The sequence below is a fragment of the Talpa europaea genome, assembly GCF_964194135.1.
Source record: "Talpa europaea genome assembly, chromosome: 9".
NCBI lineage: Eukaryota > Metazoa > Chordata > Mammalia > Eulipotyphla > Talpidae > Talpa > Talpa europaea.
Genome location: NC_140076.1, coordinates 100,513,920 through 100,535,065, shown reverse-complemented (window position 1 = coordinate 100,535,065; position 21,146 = coordinate 100,513,920). Strand labels below are relative to the sequence as shown.

Genomic DNA, 21,146 nt, shown 5'->3' with positions numbered 1-21,146 from the left:
TATGCCCAACAATTTGCATTATGAAATGTAAACATTTCATAATAGGAAAATGGAACTCAAGATTAACTTTATAAAACTGTTTTAAGGAAATAAACTCCTAATCCTTTGTGTTTTTTTTTTTAAACTGTCCTATGCATCATTAACACAAGTAAATTATGTTAAATATAATGTTGGCTTTCATTATATTAAAAAATATTAATATATCATAGAAGAAAATAAAAGCACATTATGAACACCTGTGCTACATTTATGAATATATATTGTAGGTGAACACTTCCATGATTCAATATCCATTTAATATTTGTTGAAGGCAATGTGAAAGATGCTAGGAATACTGCAGTAAAAGTTGAGACTATTAATTAACGACAGCCAATTTAGTATGTATTGTCCCTGAAGAAAATATATACCCTAATTTAAAGATTCTTTTAAATTTCTTTCATTATTATAGTCTTATATTTCATTTTTACTTATGTACAAGTAGATTACATGAGTTTTCTTTTTCAAATGCTGAATTTGAAATTCTTTATTTCTAGATATGTGAAATACTTCTGGAACACAAAAGAAAAAAGTTCCATTGGTGATAATTTTTTCTTTTGGATTCAAATCAAAAATTATTTCTGTACATTAAGAAAAAAAAGAAAATCAATGCTTTTAGAGTCTCATAATTGGGCATCTATATTATATGAATGAGATTTTAAAAATGTCTAGAGTCTGTGCATATAAAGCATTTACATTATATTATGAGTGCTCGCTTCAGCAGCACATATACATTATATTATGACCTTGGATTGCATAATACATGTGTGATTGCATACTTAATAGATATCGATGAACCAACTATAAGTCATAGAGTGTTTCAAGAATAGCACTAATTGACCAGGCTTGCGTTTCACAGCTGAAAGGACAATATTGGCCATTCTCGTTGGTCAGTTCTGGAAGTCCTTTCCAGGGGGATCTTCAAGGAAGAAGAGACATTTTATGAAATATAATCTAACACAGTCCTGTTTAGATTAACAAAACAGTCAACACAACTGGTGATTCTGACTTCTAATTTTGAAAAGTCATAATTTAGTTGTTTGCTACAAAATAAAAAGGATGTCCTAAAAATATATACTCATTGATATTCAATCTTTGTGATTTAAGACTTTGAAATACAAAGGGATTCCTTTATGTAATAATAACACAGAAGAAATTGCCATTCCAAGTAATACACCAATGTAGAGAAAAATATCTTGTCAGACTAGTTTTATTCCTTTTGGAATAAGTTTATATGACTCAAATTGTAATTATATAGATGTATTATGTTTGATCTTAACAAAATTATAAAACCAATATGAAAAATTAAGAAACACTAAGAACTATGCCTAGGAAAAAAGTGCAAATTAAAAACAATCTGAATTTCTACATCAATTTTTAATTCTATAGAATGATAATGCAGTTAGAATTTATTGTGCATTTGTTATGTTCTAATGTGCTTTTATAACATTATTTAATAGCATTATTTAATGCTCACAGTGAGCCTATATGGTGGATATCATAATCGTTCTGATTTAGAAAGTAGATAAGAAAGGTTTATAGAGGTTAGTGATTTGTTCTAGATCTCACTATCAGAACATAGCATTATTAGCTATTAAATTTATCCTTAATTTCATACTTAAGTCCCTAAGTATGAACCATTAATTAAAAAAAATTAAATACCAAATTCTGTGATTTTTATTTTTCAGGTTGTGTTGGGGGAACACATTTGTTTCATTATTATGCTTTGCAACTCTTGGTCATATTACATATACCTTGACAGGTATCAAATATTTCATAATAAAAATGGAAAAACAACTCCCTTAGCAAAATATGGAAATATTTTGGATAATAACTAATAGTAACAGCAGGTAGGTGCCCTATTTAAAAAACCTCCACAAAAGAAATGGAGTATATAGAAAACCTATTTTTCTAAGTGGCCAAGCTACTTCAGAGAAAAATGTCAAATTGCTGAAGTCAGGCATCACGGTGTCTGTAATGAGCTGAATTATGTCCCCCTCACAATTCAAATATGAAAGTCCTAAATCTCAATACCTAATAATGTGAATTAGTTTGGATAGACGGCTGTTGCAGTACAATTTGTTAAAATGAAGTCATAATGGAATAGGGTGGGCCTCTAATTCATTATGATAGGTGACCTTACAAAATGAGGAAATCTAGGCATAGACATGCATGTGGGGAAAAGGCCGTGGGAAGATGGGGGTTATGCTGCCAAACACAGTCCTGGAACTACCAGAAGTTAGAAAGAGGGCTGGCTAGAGATCCTTCCCACACACCTTCAGAAGGAGCGGTAGTTTTTAAGACATTGAACTTGAGGCAACAAAGAACAGAATCTCTCAGAAGCACTCATTATTATTCTCTTCTTCTGCTTACCTTTGATTTACTGTATTTATCTCTTTCTAGTTCCTAAGGTAGCTGCTGAGATCATTGACTTACAAGCACTCTTCTTTTCTAAATAGGTGCTTAGTGCTATAAATTTTCTACTTAGTGCTAAATAAGCAGTATTCCACAAATTCTGATATACTGGTTTTTTAACTCTGTTGAAAATACTTTCAGGATTCTGGCCTTCAGAACTGTGTGATAATAAATTGCTGTAGTTTAAATCACTGCTAATAATATCAAAATATATCAGCTAGATTTTAAAACTCAAGGACAATTCCACATATATAAAATCACATAATACCAAGTCTTCAAATTAAAATAAATGACAACCTAAAATAATTAAGGGAAGGTGAAAATTACATTACAGAAATTATGTTACAGAGTAAAGCTTTCACATTTCTTTGGGTTACTGGGAGAAAACAGAAATGAATTTTAAGGAAGTGTCATTTATTTAATATCTAATAAATTGACACTGCTTATGAAAATCACATGTCCCTTACAACTTACCTCTCAAGATGAACATAATGTCGGGAAAGAACATTTTTAACCAACAACATGGTCTTTGCATTAGTCTCTGGACCCATCAATTTGGAAAAATATAATTTTGCTCGAAGAAAATACCCAATGGGCCACAGCCACTCCTAAAAAGATGATTCAGTGAAAAAAAGCTGTAAATATTTAAAATTATTTGAAAAATAACTTTATCTGAAAACTTAGAAAAATAAAATTCTTACAGGTCCTTGGTGATAATTGAAACCTTTAGCAAGATTGTAGTTGTCATTGTCTAAGGCATTGTCATAAATTCCACAGTAAACCATATCACTGCAAAATGATTAAAATTTAGGTTAAAAAAGAGATCAGACATTATATAGAACACATTAGAAAATCTTCTCAATAGCAAAAGAGAAATATTCAAATTATTTTGTCGTCTAATCCACAGAATAAACTCATTTATTAAACCTTAAAATTAGTATACTCTGAGTTCAGAGGAACTTAACACAGTCATGCATTGCTTAATGATGGGGATATAGTCTAAAAATGTGTCCTTAGGAGATTTTTGTTATTGGATGAACATCCTGGAGTATAAATCTACAAACCTGGAAGTTATAATCTATTATACACTTAGGCTATAAGGTACAGCATTTCTGGGATCACCACCATATATGCTGTTGATCAAAAAACACTGTTACCTGAAGCATGACTAATGTACTAGGGAATAATTAACAAAAATTTACTGGCTAAAAAAAAAAAGTGTTCATGTATCTTGCCTTCAGTAAGTTAGCCTAACACTAAATACTGACTAGTTTACAGTCAATTATTTCATTAGATCTCTAATGTATTGTAATGATTAAAATATACACAGAAAAATTTGAATTAGTAAACACTATAAACTTTTATGAATTATTATATATTGGAAAGGCTGCTTTTAAAATTTCTCCATGAAGTTATTTTAAAACTTGTTAAAATTGGTACATTATCAGATTACAAATAGTAACTGAATATACACAAAATTTATACACACTTAGAAATGAAACAAAGAATTGCAATAGATAATAAAAAGATAGTGATCTATAGTGGGTTTAACTAAATTATTACTTTCAGTGTGACAGATAGAACTTGACACACAAGTAATATTTATGGGTTTTTCTTTTGAGCAGTGGTTCTAAATTCTTCTGAAAATGTGGAGGTCACCTCAGAATTCAGGTTAAGTACATGCATAGAAAATTTTGCATCTCAAGACTTAAAATGAGTATACAGAGTAAGTTAGAAGACCTACAAAGGTTCTGTAGACATAAGGTTCTGTCTTATATTGATATAGAAAACAATTTGATGAAAAGTATTTTAAAGAAAAACAGTCAAAGGAAAAAAAAAGGTTATTAGAAACTCAAGAAAGAACAAAAGTTGAAAAGAAAATATACAAATAAATATAAAATAAAAACAAAACTATTAGTTTAAATAAAAATAGTGGTAAAATTACATGGAAAGGAAGGAACAGGGTGGTGGTAAGGTGAGGATAGAGTTAAATCCTTAGTTGCTAGAAAAAAAATCATTACTCATTATTAAACGTAGGCTAAACTCAAGGGCACTGTACTTAAAATACTGTACTAAATGAAATCAGTTTGAATGCAATTTTAAGGAATTTATTGATAAGCAAATTATGGTTGATTCAATATAATGTCAACATTTTAAATACTTATATTCCAACTTACTCTGGATCCAAAGTTTTCATGCCAAGGGGACCAAGCAACTTTTTTTCTGCAATCTCCAAAGCTTTCCAAGCTTTTTCTGTAGTAAAGAGCTCAGGGGCCTAACAAATGCCAAAAACAAATACACAAACTTTTAAGGTCATAGAAGAACTAGGTTTACCCATACTGGAACATAAACTATTCAATATAAACTTGGAAAGAATGAAGACTATTTAAAAATACAGGATGGGTTGGAATTTGAGTGCAGACACCTAACCAGCTCGAAACTTGGATTCTTTGCGGTTACTTAGAAGCACTGTTCTTAGCACCAGAAATTAGGAAAGCTTTTTAGAGGTGAAGATTTCCTCATGCCATTTCAAGAAAGTATACTAGCTGCAAAAGGAAATTGCCACAGGTACAAAGAAAAACACATTCAAAAACACATTCACTCTTTATAGGATTTATACTAGCTTATTTTATATACATGTGTTACCCATTTTTTGCTTCTGGGATTATATAAAATATTGGAGAACTTATGCTTCAATAGCATGAATAAATTTACTTCTGATATGGAATAAGAAAGAAAAAAGCAATGGTGTCTAGGAATCTGTACTACATTTAATGGTTAAATGAAATCAGATGGACACTGACCCAAAACTACCTTCTTGTAGCTTTGCAATTTTAATTCTACTATAATTAAAAGTACTATGTTTAGTACTCTTTTTGACCTATTTTATTATGCTTGTAGTTTATTTTTAGACTAGCTGAAATTAGAATTCTTAGCTATATAGAAGTAATTACAGCAAAACAACAATGAAAATGCAAAGTAAGTATAAGTAAATATATTCACATTAGTTTACTAGTCCAGAGCTTTCCAGCCAGTATGCTGAGGCACTGGTCATGGCAAAGGTGCGCTGTAATACAGATGCTTTCCTTTCCTTTCTTTTTTTTTTAAATGATTTATTTTAATTTATTTATGTATAGAAGAATGGGGGTCCAGGCCAGAGATGTGGGGCGGTGGGAGAGAAGGTGTGTGTGATATGATTCTCTAGGGACAGAGTGGGGAGCAGACCAGGCAGATCTACTGAAATACACTGCTAAGGGGAGCCACAGGGGAGACAGGTGAGGTCTGCTGCACCATGTGGGTTAGCTCCCTGGTCGGATAGAACTCAGGCTGTAAGCGGTATGATAGCACTGAGACTTAACCCCTAGGCCACCAAGGAGGCCCTGGAATACAGATGCTTTCAAGTACAACATACTAGTTAAGCTAATTTGAAAACAAATGGGAATAAAGAACTTGATAAGCCCTATCACAATATCACTGAAGTTTGAAAATAACAAATCACTTACTACAACCATCGCTATGGTAAAATTAGGCCTGAGTTGGTAGTCACACCAAGGGCTTGAAGCTCCATAACTATCTTTGTATATGCCACGTTTGTGAACCAGATTAGGATGCTTTTCATTAAAATCTGAAGGGTCTTCTGACACATAAAATAGCTTTTCAAAGTTTTCTTGTATTCTTCTGTTCCACTCATCATATGAGACAGTCACAACCTTTCCTGAAACATGATAAAAAACTTGGTTATTTTAAGCATTTAACTACCTAACCCACATACATTTAGTTATAGCCAAAGATAAATACTTAGGCAATAAATTAATTACTTTTTTTAAAGTATCAGGGTCTTATGAAGAATACGAGTCTGAAACTAAAAACTGTCTGTCATTATATTACCCAAAGGATTATACTCTGGCAAAATATTCCAGATTTATCTTTGCATCACTCTTGGTAAAATTATCTTTTTTGAGCACTGAAAATGTGTCTAAACTGAAATGTGTATAAGTGTAACTAACATACACTGCATTTCAAAGATTTAGTACCCCCCACTAAAAAAAGGGTAAATTAACTCATAATACTTTTATCTTGACTGCATGTTGAAATAGTATTTTGCATATATTGTGTTAAAAATCCATTATCATTATTAATTTCTTCTGTTACTTTTTAAAATATGGATATGAGAAAGCTTAAAATTACGTCTGTAGCTTACATTATGTATTTATTAGGCAGCACTGTTGTAAAAAAAGAGATGTAAGATTTCAATTTTTCCAATAAAAATGCAATTTGCTCACTGTCACACTGAGGAAAAGAAAATACAACAAATCAGTAACTATGATGTTTTTCATATCTCGAAGTTTCTATAAAAATATAGTTAGTAACCAGATTTGTTATAACTTTCATGCCAGGAAATTATGGTCTTACTTTCCTCTTAATTTTAAAGGTTTTCTAATATCAGTTCATTGAGTCAAATGATGGTTACATGGTAGAGGGAGAGGGAAGGGAATAAAAAATGATGATTTACACAGACTAATCCTATACATAATACATTTGAAATTTCTCTGCAAATAAAATGAATAGCTTACCATGTCTTTTTATTGTGATTTCATGATAAGGGAAAATATTTTTTTGAGATAATTCCAGCAACCAACGAATGGCAGATTTACTCAAGCCCACAATTTCCACAGCAGACCCATCTCTAAAATTAAAAATAAATTAAAAAAAAACAATTTTTTTATGTTGTGAGTTGGGCCATTAAGTACTGCAGTAAACTAAATAAGCACTGAATAAACAATTTTGATGAATTACAGAACATGTATTATAGGACATGTATTATACAGACAATTATCTATAAAACAACCCCCTCACTTTATAGTAATGTATATTGCACAAGAAATCTCTCCTTGTACTCTTTTTATTTTTTTAAAGGTTTATTTATTTATGCACACAAGATCTGTGGCACAGGCCAGAGGTGGGGTGGTGGTGGTGAGAGGATTCACCAGAGACAGAGTGAGGAACAGAAAAGACAAACTGACTGAAACATACTGCTGAGGGGAGCAGTGGGTGAGACAGGAGAGGTCTGCTGTGCCATTTGGGTTGCTCCCTAGCCAGCCGGGGATCGAAGTCATGCTGCAGAGGCTGCAGATTACTTCATAGCGTGGTGCTTATCCCCTTGCGCCACCAGGGAGGCCCTCTCCTTGTACTCTTTTGCCACTGTTTATTAACATTTTCAAAAAATTCTATAAGTAGAAAGGGGGAACATGGAGTAAAAGGAGATGGCAGCTGGAAAAAGGTAGGAATAAGGAATCAGAGAATATTGAGATAGAGTGCCAGAGACAAGATAAACATAGAATGCAGCACTGGAGAAAGTCAGGGAAGATGAACATAATAATTTGAAAGTTTATTTTTAAGAAAAATGAAAGGGAAGTAGGGAAGTACAAAATCTAGCAAAATATCAAAATAAACAGGTTTTAAAAAGAATCTAAAGGGCCTCCCTGGTGGTGCAAGGGGTTAGGCACAGCACTACGAAGCAGTCTGCAGCCTCTGCAGCATGAGTTTGATCTCCAGCCAGCCAGGGAGCAACCCACATGGCGCAGCAGACCTCTCCTGTCTTTCCCGCTGCTCCCCTCAGCAGTGTACTTTGGTCAATCTGCCTGTTCTGTTCCCCACTCTGTCTCTGGTGCATCTTCTTACACACCCACCCCCACAACTCTGGTCTATACCCCAGTTCTTGTATGCATAAATAAATAAATCTTTTAAAAAAATAAAAATAAAAAGACTCTAAAGCATTTAAAAACAGCTACATTAATTCATATTTTCTTGATAACTGACTGAAAATAAGCTTAGAATAAGAAAATAGAGTCTCAAGACTTGATACTGTTCTAAGCATTTGAAATCATAGAAGGACATGATAGAATGAAAGATAAAAAAATTTATGGGAAAGAAAAGGTTCAGAAAGGATAGCATAAAAGAGAGGACAGTTGATTATCGTCCATATTTACAAAAGATGGGTATAAAACAATGCTCACTCTGAAAGCACTTCAGGTTATAAAAATGCCTTAACCACGGGATAATACAGAAACACATTTTCCTTTATGGTGTTTATAGAGAATCAACCCATGGGAACTCCCAGAAGAGAACAGACTAATATTTGATGACTATTACTAAAAGATTGTATATGCATATTAGGGGAGAGAGAAAGAGGGAAGGAAAGGAGGCAGATTTTGACTTCATGGTAACAGAATACAGGATTCCACAAGTACGTAGTTTTATAAAAAAAAGGTTTAGTTATATAAGAACTATAAACACTACCTTGGAGTGGCTGGGATTCCTCTGTTTCTAGCTTGGTCACTTTCTCCCATTTTATCCATCCATGTGCCACAGTTAAAACGATTTCCTCCATAAACAAAACCTGTTTCTTCATCAACCCCTGCAGTTATATTAAAGCCTAAAAATATAAAATAGAACGTTTATAAAATTTAAAAGAGATGAGATAAACTAGGATAACTGCTAAACAGCGTAATCTGGTAATTCCATAAAAGTTGAAGACGTGCATATTCTATCACACAGTAATTTCATTTCTAGATTTATTCCCTAGAGAAATCCTTGCCTACATGCCTATGGGGAGATGTATAAGAAGACTTTAGATAGGCCTGTTATGGATTATTTTTTTCAAAACAAAACAGAAAGATCCGAAGAAAATATGGCCAAATTTGTTAAACATCTGTCTAATTTCAGTACTAGGTTTTGAAGGAGCAATTTATATTATATTCTGTTAGTTGACATATTTTATTATTAAAATGAAAAACTAATATAACCTCACAAAAATGTGCATAAAATATAAAATCTATTTCTATTTATTTTTCTCTATGAAGGCTCAAATAAGTATCAGTGATTCATATCAGTTCAGGTGGGTATAAAATTTGTATATCACCACTACAAACAATAAACTAAAGAGAGCTTGAGTTATCATTTAAAATATAATTTAGAACATACAATAAGTAATTTAGATTTTTGAGTCTACATCAAAATTTGCCAAAGTTAGTGAGTATCTGAAATATCTAGAATCACTTAAAAAGCTTAAATTTTATGCTAAAAACGATAGTTTAAAAATAAAAGCAGAGCAAAAAAAGTCCATTATCCTATAACCCCAATGAAACTATTACATTTATGGATTCCTTTAGTCTTTTCACATAATAATAAAATTTTCATAAATATTTCAAATCCAATTATTTCTCATGTATTAGATGTGACAACTATATACTTTATTTTTTTTTTATAAATTTTATTGTTATATTCCCCATACAATTGCAGCCCCCCATTCTGACCCCAATCCCTCCCCTCCCGCCCCCGCCCCCCTAAAAGTGTCTCTGGTTCATAGTTTTTTGTTGATTTTGATTTTCACTTTCTTATAGTTATTCATTTTCCTGGTCCCTTATTTAAGTTTTCTAGATTCCTGCTATGAGTGAGACCATCCGGTATTTTTCTTTTTCTTTTTGGCTTATTTCGCTGAGCATGATCCCTTCCAGCGCCATCCATGTTGCAGCAAATTGCATGTTTTTATCTTTTTTGAATGCTGAGTAATATTCCATGGTATATATGTACTACATCTTCTTGATCCAGTCATCTATTTTTGGGCATTTGGGTTGTTTCCAAAGCTTAGCTATTGTAAACAGTGCTGCTATAAACATAGGGGTGCAGGTGTTCTTTGGAATTGATGTTTCTGTGTCCTTTGGGTAAATACCTAGGAGTGGAATTGCTGGATCATATGGAAGCTCTATGTTTAGTAGGTCCAGAAATCTCCACACAGCTCTCCATAGTGGTTGGACCAGTTTGCACTCCCACCAACAGTGCAGAAGAGTTCCTTTTTCTCCACACCCTCGCCAACATTTGTTGTTGCTAGTTTTTTTAATATGTGCCATTCTCACTGGTGTAAGATGGTATCTCATGGTAGTTTTGATTTGCATTTCCCTGATGACAAGTGATGTTGAACATTTTTTCATATGCCTGTTGGCCATTTGCATTTCCTCTTCAGAGAAGTTTCTTTTAAGCTCTTCTGCCCATTTTTTGACTGGATTATTTTCTTTGTTGTTGTTGAGTCTCATCAGCTCTTTGCAGATTTTTGTGATCAGTCCTTTATCATTAGTGTTGGGTGCAAAAATGTTCTCCCAGTTGGTGGGGTTTCTCTTTGTTTTTGTTATTGTCTCTTTTGCTGTGCAAAAGCTCTTTAATTTGATGTAGTCCCAGCTGTTTATCTTTGCCTTCACTATCACTGCTTTGGGTGATGTGTCTGTAAAGATGTCTTTGATGTGCAAATCACGTAGTGTTTCGCCTATATTTCCTTCTATATATTTTATGGTTTCAGGTCTTATGTCTATCACTATTTGCAGACGATATGATATTATACATAGAGAACCCCAAAAACTCCACAGAAAAGCTAATTCAACTCATCAATCAGTTCAGTAAAGTGGCAGGATACAAAATCAACACGCAAAAGTCAGTAGCCTTCCTATACACAAACAATAAATCTGAAGAAGAAGAAATCAAAAAGACCATCCCTTTTGTTATTGAAACAAAAAAAATCAAATATTTGGGAATAAATCTAACAAAAGAGGTAAAGGACCTATACAAAGAAAACTATAAAACACTGTTAAAAGAAATAGAAGAAGACACAAAGAAATGGAGAGACATCCCCTGCTCATGGATTGGAAGAATAAACATTATTAAAATGGCCATCCTTCCAAAAGCAATATACAGATTCAATGCTATTCCAATCAAAATTTCAATGTCATTCTTCAAAGAAATAGAACAATTATTGATGAAATTCATATGGAATCACAAAAAACCCCAAATAGCCAAAGCTCTCCTGAAAAAAAAAAGAAGGGAATGGAGGCATCAGACTCCCAGACTTCAAACTATACTACAAAGCCATAATCATCAAAACTGCATGGTATTGGAACAAGAACAGACATATAGACCAATGGAATCGAATAGAAAATCCAGAAATAAACCCACAGATTTATGGTCAACTAATCTTTGACAAAGGAGCAAAGAATATGCATTGGAGCAAAGAAAGTTTGTTCAATAAATGGTGCTGGGAAAACTGGGTCGCTACATGCAAAAGGATGAAGCTTGACCACTACCTCACACCATACACAAAAATCAACTCAAAATGGATTAAAGAACTATACTTTATTGTTTTTAATAGTTAGAATTTGTAGGGATTTCTAAATTCACTCCAGTTAATGTAAACATCTGTTAAACATACCAGTTGTTTCTTTTTTGTGATTACAAGCAATGTTATGATCAACATCATTATGTGATATGAATTTTTTTGGTATAATTTATTTCATTTCATGAACAATAACAGTGTTTTATATCTTATAAAATATGCTTGGATTCTTAGTCCAAATTGCCATAAAATACTAAATTTACATTTATAATGCTGTCAGTAATATATTCAAAACTAAAAACTGTCAATGTTACCATCTGTTTTGGGTTAAATTATATAATCGTCAAAACCTTATGTTGAAGTACTAACCCCTAACCTCCCCTAACTCAGAATGCTGAAGGTACAGCATAGATAAAGTTAGGGTGGGTGGCAGAAAAGGATTATGTAATGTCTAAAATTGACAATGGATGGACATCTACAATACATAAAGTATTCCTGGAAATAAATAAGAAAAATACAGGAATGCCAAAAAGACAAGTAAAGGCAAAGAACATGAACGAACAACTTATAGAAAACTTTCCCAAGAAGACAGTAAACATATAAATACTCATACTCAGCAGTGACAGGAGACTTACAGTTGCTTTATACCTTTGAGATTAGTGGATAATGCCAAATTTTGGCAGGCTCATGAGTATATAAAGACCTCTATGATTGTTAGAATATACACTGGTATAGTAATTCTGGAAAGAAATTTGCTTGTATTTAATCAAAGGCTGTAAAAGTATAGCATATGTGCTAGGTGGTGTGCTAACTACTTCACCTATGTTAATCCTTTTAACACTACCAAGAGCACTGGAGAAGACTTGAATTGTTTCCATTTTTATTGATAAAAAATAAGCAAAATAAACCAGATATAAAAAACCAAATATTATATAATTCTACTCACATGAAGTATCTTGAGTAGTCAAATTCATGAAGACAGAAATAAAATGATGGTTCCCGGGGCATAGGGGAGCAAGAATGAGGAGCTATTGTTCATTGAATACAGGTTTTCAGTTTGGGATGATGAAAAAGTTATAGAGATGGATAGTGATGATGGTTGCAAAACACTTCCGAATGTACCTAAGGCCACCCAATTGTTCACTTAAAGATGGTTAAAATGATCTACTTTATGATTAACATGGTAAAAATGTTATGTGCATTTTACCACACACACACAAATCCTTAATAGGCAAAAAACCAGCAATCCCATTTGAAAAAGGACAAACAAGAACAGACATTTCAACAAAGAAAGGATATGGGTGGTAAATGAGCCCATGCACGGATGTTCAACCCATTAGTTATGGAAATGTAAATTAGAGCCATAATATGTGGTGGCCTAGACAACTATTTGAATGCCTTTTATTTATTTATTTGTAGGTTTTTTTTAAATTTAAATTTTATTTTTATATTCCCCATACAATTACAACACCCTTACTTTGACCCCAAGCCCTCATTTCCCCACCCCCACCCCCCCCATAGAGTGTCTCTGGTTCATAGTTGTTTGTTGATTTTGATATTTTCTTTCTTATAGTTATTCTTTTTCCTGGTCCCTTATTTAAGTTTTCTAGATTCCTGCTATGAGTGAGACCATCCGGTATTTTTCTTTTTCTTTCTGGCTTATTTCGCTGAGCATGATCCCTTCCAGCGCCATCCATGTTGCTGCAAATTGCATGTGTTTATCTTTTTTGAATGCTGAGTAATATTCCATGGTGTATATGTACCACATCTTCTTGATCCAGTCATCTATTTTTGGGCATTTGGGTTGTTTCCAAAGCTTAGCTATTGTAAAGAGTGCTGCTATAAACATAGGGGTGCAGGTGCTCTTTGGAATTGATGTTTCTCTGTCCTTTGGATAAATCCCTAGGAGTGGAATTGCTGGATCATATGGAAGCTCTATATTTAGTAGGTCAAGAAATATCCACACAGCTCTCCATAGTGGTTGGACCAGTTTGCACTTCCACCAACAGTGCAGGAGAGTTCCTTTTTCTCCACATCCTCGCCAACATTTGTCGTTGCTAGATTGTTTAATATGTGCCATTCTCACTGGTGTAAGATGGTATCTCGTAGTTTTGATTTGCATTTCCCTGATGACAAGTGATGTTGAACATTTTTTCATATGCCTGTTGGCCATTGAATGGCTTTTAAAAAGCAGTGTTAATACCAAATCCTGGCAATGGAATGGAGAAAACTGACCTTTCCAAAAAGTTTGCTGGTGGGAATGTAAAATGGGTCAATCACTTTAGAAAACAGTTCAACAGCTTCTTATAAAATAAAATATGTACTTCCCATAAGATCTAATCACATTTTTGGATGCTTATTCCAAAGAAATGAGAACCTATGTTCACACAAAAATTTGTTTATGAATGTTCACAGTAGCTTGACTGAATTAGCCAAAAATAGAAACAACTCAAATGTCCTTCCCAATTTAAAATCTCCACAGGTGAATTACTTCATGAAAGGGAGTAATACTTGCAATAAAAAGGTATAAACTGTTGATACATACAACACCTTGCAAGGACTACAAGGAGAATTATGCTTAGTGAAAGAATTAATTTTGAAAAGCTACATACTATAGGATTTCATTTGTATACATTTTCAAAAAAAAAAAGACAGACTATGGATGAAATCCTAGCTCTGCCACTTAGAAGCCATGTAACTCTGAAGAAGCTACTCTGCTTTAGTTATGATATCAATAAAAATGGAAACAATTCAAGTCTTCTCCAATTTTTTTTTAAGATAATCTTTTTTTTTAAAGATTTATACATTTATTTAAGGAATTTTTTTTTTTTAATAGAGGCATGTTTTATTTATTTATTTATTTGTTTGTTTGTTTTGTTTATACATGCACTGGGTACAGTCAGAAGCACGGGAGGGTGAGAGAACTCACCAGAGCCAGAGCGGGGAGCAGAGCAGGCAGAAGGACCGAAGCACACTGTTGAGGGAAGCAGCAGGCGGCAGGAGAGGTCTGCGCGCCATGTGGGACCCTCCTCTGGTGGCCGGGGAGCAGCCGGGGATCGAACCGGCACCGCAGAGGCTGCGGGCAGCTTCGCAACCCAGTGCTCAACCGCTGCGCCACCGGGGAGGCCCAAAGATTTATACATTTATTTATACAAGTACTGGGTACAGTCAGAAGCGCGGAAGGGTGAGAGAATTCACCAGAGCCAGAGCGGGGAGCAGAACAGGCAGAAGGACCGAAGTACACTGCTGAGGGGAGCAGTGGGCACAGCAGGAGAGGTCTGCGCGCCATGTGGGACCCTCGCCGGTGGCCGGGGATCGAACTGGTGCTGCAGAGACTGCGGGCACCTTTGCAGCCCAGCTCTCAACCACTGCGCCACCAGGGGGGCCCATTCTCCAATGTTTTTGGTAGGGAATAACAAGGGGCATCCCTGGTGGTGCAAGGGGTTAAGCACAGCCTTTTGAAGCAATCCACAGCCTCTCAGCACGAGTTTGATCCCCGGCCTGTCAGGGAGCTACCCACATGGCACAGCAGACCTCTCCTGACTCACCTGCTGCTCCCCTCAGCAGTGTACTTCAGTCAATCTGACTGTTCTGTTCCCCACTCTGTCTCTGGTGAATCCTCTCACCCTCCGCATCTCTAGCCTGTACCCCAGCTCTTGTATGCATAAATAAATAAATCTTTTTTAAAAAAATTATTGATGTCATGAAAAAATAAGTAAAAAAAAAAAGGAATAACAGAGGTAAAGTAGTGAGAACACCACCTAGCACATAGTTAAGCACTCAAGTCACTAACAATTATGAGATTATAAATGCAACTACCAGCAATGTTACAAAATTGGCTGTTACAAAATGTTACAAAACACAGAATTTTATTTTTACCACGGTTCTAAAGTTATTACCTTCATCCTTCATGTTTCGATCTATCTGTGGGCCTGCATTCCTTTCCCGGAACTGTATTCCCTGCATGTGTCTTTGCATCGCTTCCTGTATTACTTCAAACAATGGCTGATCCTATGTGAGACATAAGAGATTTTACTGCCTATAGAAATCACATTTTTTAATCTTCTTCCCAAATCCCACAAATGAAGGTATTGTAAAAAATAAAATTTTCTTTTGGAGGGAGAAGAGGGGACTGGAGTGGGGTTAGGGAGAACAGCAGCTCCTATACACCAAATAATATGGTTGACTTGGCATTAGAATATTTAACATACCGTAGTTTTGACTATTAATGTCTGTGTCATGAAACACATTCTAATTTTACTGACATATGCAACCAATTTTGTGAGCTCAAGAGATTCTGTTAAAGTGAATTATTCAGCTAATAGAGAAACTAGCTTATTACAGAAATCTGGATTTTTAATTGGGATTGCTGTTTTTACTCATCCACACATACAAAAATGGGGATAAATTATATACTGAAGTGGCACTTTAAGTAAAAATGTTTTGCACAAATATTCTTTAAAACTTTATGATATAAATATTTTGGGGACACAAATCCATGCTAGCGTGGAGGTGGCTTAGAAGTCCCTGACAATAATAAACTACAACAGAAAGGCAGATCAGAAGCAGCAAAAGTACAGCATCATTTATATTTCTGATTGGGAAAAAATGCTCAAAAATTCATTCTCCACTGTTCATAAGATAAACTGGATTGGCCAGTTTATTGCCTGGATTGGCAATCAAGGGATTCCACAACCTGGTTAATACCCTTTCTACAAGCTGTTACTACCTTACAAACTAGACTGAGCAGTATGTCTTACACTGTGCTTCAATCCACTCCTTTTATCTTTGATGTCTTCCCACAACTTCCCTCATGTCCGCTGAAATCCTACACACCTTTTAAAGTTCAGTTCAGGTGAAATTTTAGCTGTTCTGAGCTCCTCCCTGAGATTAATGACTACACAGATCACCTCTCTTGCTGTTATGACATGACATAGCTCTCCCCTTATACCTCTTTTTGCAATGACCATACTATGTACACATCATTTCTTGTACCATGTTGTAAGCTCTTTAGGCAAAGAGCAAGACTTATCTTTGCAATCTTTCATGGTACCAGCAGGTACTATCAATATCAGTATTTGAAGAATATTGATACTTAAGCTTTGCATTCTTAATTACATGTATTTTTATGTTAGAAGCTAAAATTTTTCAGGAAGAAATTATTTTCAGGAAGAAATTATTTTAAGGAAGAAATTATTTTTACCAGTGTGCCGGCAGGCAAGGGAACAGAATCATCTGTAGGATACATTCTGGAAACGGGGCACTTCAGAATGTCTACACCGTTTGGAACCATTTTACAGTAATCCTGAATACACTGTAGCCACCACCACACAGCATCTCGGCAGTTGTATCTGGCATAAGTTCCTTCACCCAGGAGATTAGGAATGAGACCGTGTCTCAGGGTTGCAGCAAATGCTAAAATAATATTCCTAAAAAAACAGAATTAGGTGCAACAACTGACAGGAAAACAATCACTTAAAAAAATGACAATAAAAAGTCACTTTTGATGACAATCATTTCAGATGCATTTTCTCTCCTGCCCTTTTAAAAGTTTTTTTTCTTGTAGAAAGTAATCATGATATGACAGAAAAAGCAGTGAACTGAGCCAGAATCCTTGATCATAGCCCTGTTTTTTTCTTCTAATAATCTGTGTGACTTCACCTTTCTGGTATAGTTTTTCCATCTATGGAATTAGGGATCGGACTGGGTGATTTTTATGGTCCCTCACAGGTTTAGATTCTATGTTTGAAAATGGTATTTCAAAATCTAAGCAACTACAAACATGAACTCTGTTAAATTTCAATAATAGGTACCAACAGCAAAGCAGACATGTAAGAAAATAAAAGAAGTAAAAGCTGACCTTGAATAGCAATTCACTTTTAAAAACTGGTGGAAGATACTTTATCTTTTAAATTGTTATTCTATTATCATATATCAAATGACAACTTGGTTTGTAAGATGTCACCTCATAAGGCGGCAGAGTTGGGAGCAGCATAGGACGAAGGAAAGAATACTCAAAGTCCAAGTAAGAGAGAGGCCTAGAGGGGTTTACACCTAAAAAAGTGCAGCTCTAATCTATGGGCATTCTCATATTTATTTAGAGAAGATGGGCAAGTAGGTGGTGGAATGTACATTCGTGGAAGTACATTATCGGGGCTGCATCATTGTGCGGTGCAAGTTAGGGTGGAGTGACCAGGGGCTACTGCTTGGGGGGCTCCATAGTTACCACTCATCAAGGCATACTACTGCTAGTTCCTATTACTACTGCTAATCCTTACTAGCAAGGCATTTAGCGGATCTTGCTAATCTGGTCATAATATCTGCCTGCTGTTTTCAGCAGATACTGGTTTCCCAGAATGTTCCTCATACTAGGACTTTTGCCCTGGTGAAAAGCCCCCATCTGACTCTACATTTTAGTTTGACCAGCAGGAACTGGGATCCCACACAATGCTTTTAGTTTGAGGCTTCTGAAAATCGTCTGGAGCCTCTATAAAAACAGATCTCTGCCTGCCAACTCTGCCCTCCCCACCCACTTGTTTGGATTCAGCAAGTCTGGGACAGGGACAAAGAACTTGTATTTCTAACACTGTTGATTTGTAGAACACAGTCTGCGTGCCACTACTGTAGAGCTTTTCTTTTCTACCCCATTAAATGAACTCATATTGTTGTGACATGAAAGAAGAAAATTTTAAGTCTAGAAAGCATAAAACTGGAAGTTACAAGGACAACAGATAGTGGATAACTTGACATACAATTTTTTTTCTACATCACTCAAAGAGTCAGCAATGCCTTTATGTAGGATAAAAAGAAGTAAGCTTTCAAATTTTGTCTAAAAGTTCATCTGAGTTCTTACACCTAATTCAGGCACAGAAATCTTACTAAGTAGGAGTGATAACAGTAATATAGTCATGCATTTCTTTTAGTTTCCTTAAAATAAATTAGCAAATGATGAAGATATGTAATACGAGGTACTAGAACTTAGTCACTTTAGCTATTTTCAATTTCAATTGAAATGCTATGATCTTATTAAATGACATGTTAAAAAAAAAACACCCAAGAAAAACATACCTCCCCAATATTGAGGCTAGAATAATGCATAAGAAGGAAGGTGGAAAGAACATATGAAAATCATTCAGACATAAACTTGCATTGCAACTTTTTGCAATCTCCTACCTGGCCTCTAAATAGCGTCCAGTAATCAGCAGTATACCTCTAAGGGCAATAAAAGTGTCTCTTCCCCAGCAGCGGAAAAGGCCAGAAGAAAAATGAGGTAAGCCTAACAGAAAACACAATAAAGTAATATATTAATCTTAATAATATAAACAAACCCATGAACTCCATTACTACAGACTAGTTGCTCTAAACCTGGAGGACAAAGATGGAATATATGGAGTCAGCAAACTCTCTAAATTATCTGCAAACTATAAGTCTACCCTTATGTCAACTTTTGTGCAATGAGTCACCATATATATTATTAGATTCCTGAATCTATGACCCAAAAGAGATTAAGGAACAGTGTTAGAGAGGAATGCTTATCTGAATTGATTTGAACGAATATGTTAAGCCCAGGTAAACTTTCTTTTAATAAATTAAAATTAAAATCAGAAATCAAATATTGATATCTAGAGAAGCAGTTAACATAATAGTAACGATGTATTTGAAAAGACGCTACCTGCAATTTAAAGGTAAGAAATGAATCGAATATGATATGACTACTTTAATGATATATAAGTGTGTATTAAGTTATCGCTTGAGGCAAACCAAATTTCCCATTAATTCAAATGGGAAACCACTTTTAAGTGTTGTTTTGTAACCAGAGCCACTTTTTACAGATGAAAACAAATATTTCATGTGCCAAATAACTTGAATATTCTAGATAATTGAAGTCTTTATGCATGAGATATAACACTGTGATTGGTAGATAAAATCTAAAACCCTATTTTTTTTTTTTTAAGATTTAAAAAAAAAATTTTTAAAATTTATTTATACAAGCATTGGGTACAGTCAGAAGCGCGGGAGGGTGAGAGAATTTACCAAAGCCAGAGCGGGGAGCAGAACAGACAGACAGAGGAAATACACTGCTGAGGGGAGCAGCGGGCGCGGCAGGGAGGTCTGCGCGCCATGTGGGACCCTCGCCCTGGCAGCCGCAGTAGAGGCTGCGGACAGCTTCCCAACCAGCGCTCAACTGCTGCGCCACCGGGGAGGCCCTAATGATAATAATTTTGATGATGACAGCAGGTAAAACAAAGAGCCCATTTTGTGCTAAACAAAATAAATAGGTATTTTAACCTATTTAACCTTTTGTATCAAATGTGAGTATGGATACTATTAACTGTGAGTTTAAGTTGGTATGTCCTAAAATACAGGGAGTTTGTCAAGAAATCAAAAGTACAAAATACTTAGCATTGACATAGGAAATGCCTGTACTTACTCTTGATCCCTAAGAGTATACACATCTAAGAGAACATAGGTCATCTATCTTTTTGCTTTGCCAATTACCCTGAAAGCTTGTAACTTTATTTTTTTGGCATAACTATCACCAAGGGAAGGTGTATCTGGCGTTGGTGTTCATTTTAAAACAACTTCCAGAGGGACTCCCTGGTGGCCTATGGGTTAAGTATCAGCCCTATCATCTTATAGCCTGAGCCCGAGTTTGATCCCTGGTCAGGGAGCTAAACCACATATGGTACAGCAGACCTTTCCTGTCTCACCAGCTTCTCCCCTTGGCAGTGTATTTTGGTAAATTTGCCTGTTCTGCTCTCAAGTCTGTCTCTAGTGAATCCTCTTATCTCCCACAACTCTGGCCTCACCCCAGTTCTTATACACAATAAGTAAATAAATCTTTAAAAAAAAGAATATTTATTAAAAAAATAACTAGCAAAAACCTATCTCCAAATCTGTATATAGCCCCTTATTTTGTTGGTATGGACTATAGAAAACTCTCCCTTTAATGTTAAAAGCAAATACCCTGAATTCTTTTTTTTTTAAGATTTATTTTTACTTATACAAGAACCAGGGTACAGGCCAGATGTGCGGGAGGATGAGAGGAGTCACCAGAGACAGAGCAGGGAGCAGAAAAAGCAGAATGACTGAAATACACTGCTGAGGGGAGCAGTGGGCGAGACAGGAGAGGTCTGCTGCGCCATGTGGGTTGCTCCAAGGCCAGAGGGGATTGAACCAGCACTGCAAAGGCTGTGCACAGCTTCACAGTGCTGCGCTCAACTGCCTGTGCCACCAGGGAGGCCCTTTAAATTCTTTTTATATTTATCAACTTAACATTTTTAATTTCCACTTTTGCGTTATACTACACATGATGGATAAGTATACCAGATACCATAACTTACACAGGTTATCATTTATGATATCAGTGTATCAGTACATCTATTTTGGGAAGATTTAATAATAGCAGTGTAAAATAAAAAATGCTGAAATCACTATTTTATGCAATAGGATTCTAAACAGTAGGCTTTAAAATGAAATTCTGCATATCAACTTTTTTCTCACAGTGGCCCAGTCTGGGTTTATAAGCATCTGC

At 35.0% G+C, this 21,146-nt stretch overlaps 1 protein-coding gene across 6 annotated transcripts in view; it reads right to left on the bottom strand.

Annotated features, from left to right (window-relative positions):
- Positions 1-837: 837 nt before the first annotated feature.
- Positions 838-21,146, bottom strand: part of AGL (amylo-alpha-1,6-glucosidase and 4-alpha-glucanotransferase) — a gene marked incomplete at its 3' end in the record, with an annotated part of 53,715 nt that continues 33,406 nt past the window's right edge. For all 6 annotated transcript variants that reach the window (XM_084243671.1, XM_084243672.1, XM_084243673.1 and 3 more), the window contains 10 exons: positions 18,785-18,887; positions 16,815-17,040; positions 15,511-15,622; positions 8,752-8,887; positions 7,026-7,138; positions 5,955-6,166; positions 4,629-4,726; positions 3,153-3,240; positions 2,926-3,059; positions 838-955 (listed from right to left, as the gene is read on the bottom strand). In XM_084243671.1, the coding sequence (XP_084099797.1) occupies positions 838-955; positions 2,926-3,059; positions 3,153-3,240; positions 4,629-4,726; positions 5,955-6,166; positions 7,026-7,138; positions 8,752-8,887; positions 15,511-15,622; positions 16,815-17,040; positions 18,785-18,887 (1,340 nt within the window). The remainder of the gene's footprint in view (positions 956-2,925; positions 3,060-3,152; positions 3,241-4,628; positions 4,727-5,954; positions 6,167-7,025; positions 7,139-8,751; positions 8,888-15,510; positions 15,623-16,814; positions 17,041-18,784; positions 18,888-21,146) is intronic.